The 7,500-nt window shown below is 49.2% G+C and overlaps 2 protein-coding genes across 2 annotated transcripts in view; both read right to left on the bottom strand.

The window, feature by feature from the left end:
• Positions 1-591, bottom strand: part of ccdc88c (coiled-coil domain containing 88C) — a 70,547-nt gene extending 69,956 nt beyond the window's left edge. Inside the window, exon 1 of the mRNA XM_080784012.1 lies at positions 1-591. This exon is cut by the window's left edge and continues 14 nt beyond it. Within this exon, the coding sequence (XP_080640138.1) occupies positions 1-52 (52 nt within the window). The 5' untranslated portion in view covers positions 53-591.
• The window catches only part of pals1a (protein associated with LIN7 1, MAGUK p55 family member a), a 93,911-nt gene that overhangs the window by 53,061 nt on the left and 33,350 nt on the right, over positions 1-7,500 (bottom strand). The gene's annotated exons all lie outside the window — the stretch shown is intronic.

Raw genomic sequence — 7,500 nt, 5'->3', positions numbered from 1 at the left:
GAGACTCCATAAAAGTGACCAGTTGCTCAGAAACGGTCGCCTCCATTTTCATTAGAATAAGTTAAATTAAAAAACAAAAACTTGAATTAAAAAAGCAAACGAATTAAAAATTCAAACGGACTCTCGCGCCGCTCCGTGCACAACAATACCGCCGCGAGGCATCACGCACGCGCGCACATACACCCACACGTACACACACTATTGTTGTCTCGCGCGGTGTTCTGTGTGTTTTTCGTCCCGTTTTGTTTGTTGTCAAATAAAAAGTATTTAAAATAAAAACAAATAAATAATCCCAGGTTCCGTCCGGAGGTCCGTCCAGCCGCTGCTCGATGTCTCTCAATGAGACACGAATTAATTAATCCATCATTAATAATTAGCAGATATATTAAAACTCCTAAAGGCTACTTTGTGAGCCTCGTTCCGTCCGTCCCGTTGTCAAGGAGATCCGGTAACACCAGCAAACACCGCGAAGAGACGGGAAAAGTGACGCCGAAGTGACCAGACGACAAGGAGACGATATTAGAAGTCATCGTCTTGGGTTCGATGTGACGATAATTAAAAAGGATCCAGACGAAAGGAGATGTTTCCTGTTGTTTCTGTTACATTGTTTCCATGTTGGAAACAACCTGACCAATGAGGGGCGGGGCCACGCCGGGAGGGTGACTGACACCTCGGCACAGCCAGTCAGCATCCAGGGCACTGTTCTATGAACCGACCAATCAGCGTCCACGCTACTCTACGGGGTTGTTTTTTTTTGTTTTGTTAGGAGGGCTGACGTCATTGTCACTTAATCACGCTCTTCAAATGTCTTCATTTAAATGTCTTTATATAAATGTATTTATCTATAATGTCTTTATTTAAATGTATTTAAGTGAATAAAACAAAATAATCTTTATTGACTTTGAATTAATAAAACATAAGGCTTAATTAATAATAAGAAATGTTAATTGTTTTAGCAGAAACATTATTATTGTAATGAGTAATAGCACCATAATGGAAACAAGCCTTGTGCATTCTGAACTGTACACTAGTGTATAGGACAGTGGTTCCCACAGTGGGGTCCCCCAGGGGTCCCTGAGGGAGTTCCAGGGGGTCCCCATGCTGAATGATAGTTAGGAACCAAATGGACCCTTATGAGTCTGTAACTCTGAGAGGGTACAAATGGAACCAAATTCAATTCAATTCAATTCAATTTTATTATAGTGTCAAATCACAACAAGTTGTCTCAAGACACTTTACAACCAACAAAGATCCACCCAGAGCAAGCAACATTGCGACAATGGTAACGAAAAACTCCCCTTTAGGAAGGAACGTCAGGCAGAACCCGACTCTAGGGTGGGCGGCCATCTGCCTCGACCGTGTCGGGGGGGGGGGGGATAGAGGGAGAGAGAGAGAGATAGACAGAGAGAAAAGACAGAGATTAGGCAGGTGGGCTCCGTGGAGGGGTCTGGTCCACATCTGGTCCAGGTCGAGCTCTGTGAGGCCGGGTCCAGGTCACACTTCTGGTGGGCTCCATGAAGAGGCCTGATCCACGGTCACACTCGGCAGTCAGTTGGGGGTTAATATTAGAGGTCCACAGAACTGCGACGGGGAGGACGAAAAGAGACTCCGGGGAGAGATTCCCCGGATGCTGGATTAGTGGCAGGCCTTACTGGAGCCTATATAATGTATATTACAGGTACTGCTGGGAGACAAACCCACACAACAATGTACGACCATGGTATCCAGCTAGACCCGGGGTTACCTTACGGGTCTGTAACTCTGAGAGTGTACAAATGGAACCAAATGGACCCTTATGGGTCTGTAACTCTGAGAGTGTACAAATGGAACCAAATGGACCCTTATGGGTCTGTAACTCTGAGAGTGTACAAATGGAACCAAATGGACCCTTATGGGTCTGTAACTCTGAGAGTGTACAAATGGAACCAAATGGACCCTTATGGGTCTGTAACTCTGAGAGTGTAACACATGGAACCAAATGGACCCTTATGGGTCTGTAACTCTGAGAGTGTACAAATGGAACCAAATGGACCCTTATGGGTCTGTAACTCTGAGAGTGTACAAATGGAACCAAATGGACCCTTATGGGTCTGTAACTCTGAGAGTGTACAAATGGAACCAAATGGACCCTTATGGGTCTGTAACTCTGAGAGTGTAACACATGGAACCAAATGGACCCTTATGGGTCTGTAACTCTGAGAGTGTACAAATGGAACCAAATGGACCCTTATGGGTCTGTAACTCTGAGAGTGTACAAATGGAACCAAATGGACCCTTATGGGTCTGTAACTCTGAGAGTGTACAAATGGAACCAAATGGGGGTCCATGTCAAACTGGGGGTCCTTGAAACTAAATGGGTTATCACTTCTAGAGCCGTCTCATGGGGGTCCCTGGGGGGTCCCTGGGGGGTCTCATGGGGGTCCCTGGGGGGTCTCATGGGGGTCCCTGGGGGGGTCCCTGGCATATGTTCTCAAAAGGGGGGTCGGCGGGTCTAATTGGTGTCAATTTGGGGTCCTTGATTCATGACATAGTTTGGAAACGAGTGCTTTAATTAGACCCTAAAGCAGGTCTGGACCCCCTAAGGTTTAGGGTGTCCAGACCAGGTCCAGACTGGTCTCCTTTAGGGTCTCCAGACCAGGTCCAGACTGGTCTCCTTTAGGGTCTCCAGACCAGGTCCAGACTGGTCTCCTTTAGGGGGTCCAGACCAGGTCCAGACTGGTCTCCTTTAGGGTGTCCAGACCAGGTCCAAACTGGTCTCCAGACCAGGTCCAGACTGGTCTCCTTTAGGGTGTCCAGACCAGGTCCAGACGGGTCTCCTTTAGGGTGTCCAGACCAGGTCCAAACTGGTCTCCAGACCAGGTCCAGACTGGTCTCCTTTAGGGTGTCCAGACCAGGTCCAAACTGGTCTCCTTTAGGGTGTCCAGACCAGGTCCAGACTGGTCTCCTTTAGGGTGTCCAGACCAGGTCCAGACGGGTCTCCTTTAGGGTGTCCAGACCAGGTCCAAACTGGTCTCCAGACCAGGTCCAGACTGGTCTCCTTTAGGGTGTCCAGACCAGGTCCAAACTGGTCTCCAGACCAGGTCCAGACTGGTCTCCTTTAGGGTGTCCAGACCAGGTCCAAACTGGTCTCCAGACCAGGTCCAGACTGGTCTCCTTTAGGGTGTCCAGACCAGGTCCAGACTGGTCTCCTTTAGGGTGTCCAGACCAGGTCCAGACTGGTCTCCAGACCAGGTCCAGACTGGTCTCCTTTAGGGTGTCCAGACCAGGTCCAGACTGGTCTCCAGACCAGGTCCAGACTGGTCTCCTTTAGGGTGTCCAGACCAGGTCCAGACTGGTCTCCTTTAGGGTGTCCAGACCAGGTCCAAACTGGTCTCCAGACCAGGTCCAGACTGGTCTCCTTTAGGGGGTCCAGACCAGGTCCAAACTGGTCTCCTTTAGGGGGTCCAGACCAGGTCCAAACTGGTCCTTTGGGGGACAGTGTGGCCTCTGTGGGACCAGTGAGACAGGACAGGGTTAACAACGGATTACTGAGGTTGCTTTAAACCCATTCTGACCTGAGATCAGATTCATACGAGGTTTCCGCTGGACACACACTGGTCTGATTGACCCATTCTGACCTGAGATCAGATTCTAAAAATGTCAGTCGTTCTTCGATTTTTTTCCAAAAATAGCAGACCTACAAGCTCGTAGTGCGCCACTCGGTGGCGCGCTACGAGCTTGTAGATCTGCTATTTTTCAATAGCTTTTGGTGTTAGCATTATGTTACGCTTCAGCTGTTGAAAAATAGAAGAAGAACGACTGACACAGAAACAACAGCTTTTTCAGAAAACTGTCAGGATGTAGAAGAACATTTTTTAGAATCTGATCTCAGGTCAGAATGGGTTAAATGCCTTGATGAATTCCTCCACCACAGGCCTGATAAAACTATGTTGTTATGAAACCCTCTGGGAGTCTCACATTAATGTTATAAATGTATAATTGTGGTCATGGGTTGTGATGACACACATTGCACTGCAGCCTAGGGGATGCTTGGTTTCTCGTGTCATTGAAAAGCATCTCACAAAAACATGCCGTAATCCTGGTCTCTAAAACTACCTCCCCCTGGCCAGCCAGGGCGCCTGATGGAGGGGAAAGGAACTGGTTGGAATAACGTGTTCCTTCCACGCGCTACGTCCAACCAGGGAAACTCCCCCCTGTCAGGTGAAAAGAAGCAGCTTGGACTCCTCATGCATAGAAGGAGGCATGAGGTCAGTCCGCTGCCCCCCCAGGTTGGCAGAGGAAGTGTAGCGCCCAGGATTACATTAGATAATTGGCACTGGGTGAAAAGAAAACTGGGTTACAAAATCGTGGGATAAAATTTTTAACAAAAAGATAAAGCATCTTGCTGGAAAAAGAGACACTGAGAGAGCTTTAAAACATCCATAGACCTGACGACGACGACGCTACAAAAATGTCTTCTAAAACGTTTTGGGCGTTTTTAGCATCATGTTATGCTTTAGCTGTTGGAAAATAGCAGATCTACAACAAGGCCGCGCTACGAGCTTGTAGTTCTGGGTTGAACATGGTTTGTTGAACTCCCTCTGGTGTTTCCGTGTGATAATATTGTGGGGGTCCCTGGCACAGCTTGTTTTCAGATGGGGGGTCCCTGGCACAGCTTATTTTCAGATGGGGGGTCCCTGGAACAACTTGTTTTCAGATGGGGGGTCCCTGGAACAACTTGTTTTCAGATGGGGGGTCCCTGGAACAACTTGTTTTCAGATGGGGGGTCCCTGGAACAACTTGTTTTCAGATGGGGGTCCCTGGAACAACTTATTTTCAGATGGGGGGTCCCTGGAACAACTTGTTTTCAGATGGGGGGTCCCTGGAACAACTTGTTTTCAGATGGGGGGTCCCTGGCACAGCTTATTTTCAGATGGGGGGTCCCTACCAGCCTCAGATGGGGTCCATACCAGCCAGCCAGTCAGAATGAGTTAACCTCATGATTTTAAAGCTCAAATGAAGCAAAATTGAGGCTTTGCTGCCACCCTGTGGTGACAACGGCACATTGCAGAGTACAGAAAACATGCTTCATGTTGTAGCAGTTTAACCACAAAGCTTTCATTGGTTGGTTGATTGATTGATTGATTGACCGACAGCTTGTAGAATACCTCCAGTTCAAACTAAAGTTCAGATCAATACAAAAACCACTAGGAGGATAAAACCATGAAAAGCACTGAGACTTGTTTACATCAGGGTTCTCCATGTTCAATTCATCTCTGTCTGTCCAAGACGATTGGTTGTTCTTTTTAGAGCAAGACTCATTTAAAAGACCACTTCACCACTTGTCAACATATCTTCATATAATTGGTCCTCAGTCACTAATAATCATAAAATACCACATTTATTTTCCTACTCGGTCTGTGTCTCATAGGAGGGCTGTGGGCGGTTCAGAAACCAGTCTGTGTCTCATAGGAGGGCTGTGGGCGGTTCAGAAACCAGTCTGTGTCTCATAGGAGGGCTGTGGGCAGTTCAGAAACCAGTCTGTGTCTCATAGGAGGGCTGTGGGCGGTTCATAAACCAGTCTGTGTCTCATAGGAGGGCTGTGGGCAGTTCAGAAACCAGTCTGTGTCTCATAGGAGGGCTGTGGGCGGTTCAGAAACCAGTCTGTGTCTCATAGGAGGGCTGTGGGCGGTTCAGAAACCAGTCTGTGTCTCATAGGAGGGCTGTGGGCGGTTCAGAAACCAGTCTGTGTCTCATGGGAGGGCTGTGGGCAGTTCAGAAACCAGTCTGTGTCTCATAGGAGGGCTGTGGGCGGTTCAGAAACCAGTCTGTGTCTCATAGGAGGGCTGTGGGCGGTTCAGAAACCAGTCTGTGTCTCATAGGAGGGCTGTGGGCAGTTCAGAAACCAGTCTGTGTCTCATAGGAGGGCTGTGGGCGGTTCAGAAACCAGTCTGTGTCTCATAGGAGGGCTGTGGGCAGTTCAGAAACCAGTCTGTGTCTCATAGGAGGGCTGCGGGCGGTTCAGAAACCAGTCTGTGTCTCATAGGAGGGCTGTGGGCGGTTCAGAAACCAGTCTGTGTCTCATAGGAGGGCTGTGGGCAGTTCAGAAACCAGTCTGTGTCTCATAGGAGGGCTGTGGGCGGTTCAGAAACCAGTCTGTGTCTCATAGGAGGGCTGTGGGCGGTTCAGAAACCAGTCTGTGTCTCATTGGAGGGCTGTGGGCGGTTCAGAAACCAGTCTGTGTCTCATGGGAGGGCTGTGGGCAGTTCAGAAACCAGTCTGTGTCTCATAGGAGGGCTGTGGGCGGTTCAGAAACCAGTCTGTGTCTCATAGGAGGGCTGTGGGCGGTTCAGAAACCAGTCTGTGTCTCATAGGAGGGCTGTGGGCAGTTCAGAAACCAGTCTGTGTCTCATAGGAGGGCTGTGGGCGGTTCAGAAACCAGTCTGTGTCTCATAGGAGGGCTGTGGGCAGTTCAGAAACCAGTCTGTGTCTCATAGGAGGGCTGTGGGCGGTTCAGAAACCAGTCTATGTCTCATAGGAGGGCTGTGGGCGGTTCAGAAACCAGTCTGTGTCTCATAGGAGGGCTTTGGGCAGTTCAGAAACCAGTCTGTCTCATAGGAGGGCTGTGGGCGGTTCAGAAACCAGTCTGTGTCTCATAGGAGGGCTGTGGGCAGTTCAGAAACCAGTCTGTGTCTCATAGGAGGGCTGTGGGCGGTTCAGAAACCAGTCTGTGTCTCATAGGAGGGCTGTGGGCGGTTCAGAAACCAGTCTGTGTCTCATAGGAGGGCTGTGGGCGGTTCAGAAACCAGTCTGTGTCTCATAGGAGGGCTGTGGGCAGTTCAGAAACCAGTCTGTGTCTCATAGGAGGGCTGTGGGCAGTTCAGAAACCAGTCTGTGTCTCATAGGAGGGCTGTGGGCGGTTCAGAAACCAGTCTGTGTCTCATAGGAGGGCTGTGGGCGGTTCAGAAACCAGTCTGTGTCTCATGGGAGGGCTGTGGGCAGTTCAGAAACCAGTCTGTGTCTCATAGGAGGGCTGTGGGCAGTTCAGAAACCAGTCTGTGTCTCATAGGAGGGCTGTGGGCAGTTCAGAAACCAGTCTGTGTCTCATAGGAGGGCTGTGGGCAGTTCAGAAACCAGTCTGTGTCTCATAGGAGGGCTGTGGGCGGTTCAGAAACCAGTCTGTGTCTCATAGGAGGGCTGTGGGCAGTTCAGAAACCAGTCTGTGTCTCATAGGAGGGCTGTGGGCGGTTCAGAAACCAGTCTGTGTCTCATAGGAGGGCTGTGGGCAGACTTCTATCATGGAATTCTCCTTAAATAAAGCATTGATCAGAACACCAGAGATCATCAGTCGGACCTTGATGTGAAAAGGGTTGAAGAGTCACTGCATTAAACAGTTGCGTACTGCGATGCACACTTATGGAGTCCCCTGGAACCAACCATTATCAGTTCATCCTTTAACGAATGTCTTGAATGGTATAAATGTTAAAAGTGGCTTTGTTTCCGGGTTATATAATAAATTAC

The sequence above is a fragment of the Protomyctophum bolini genome (genome assembly GCF_963924005.1).
Source record: "Protomyctophum bolini genome assembly, chromosome: 15".
Classification (NCBI taxonomy): Eukaryota; Metazoa; Chordata; class Actinopteri; order Myctophiformes; family Myctophidae; genus Protomyctophum; species Protomyctophum bolini.
The sequence above is the reverse complement of the archived record's forward strand: the minus strand, read 5'-3'. Positions and strand labels throughout refer to the sequence as shown.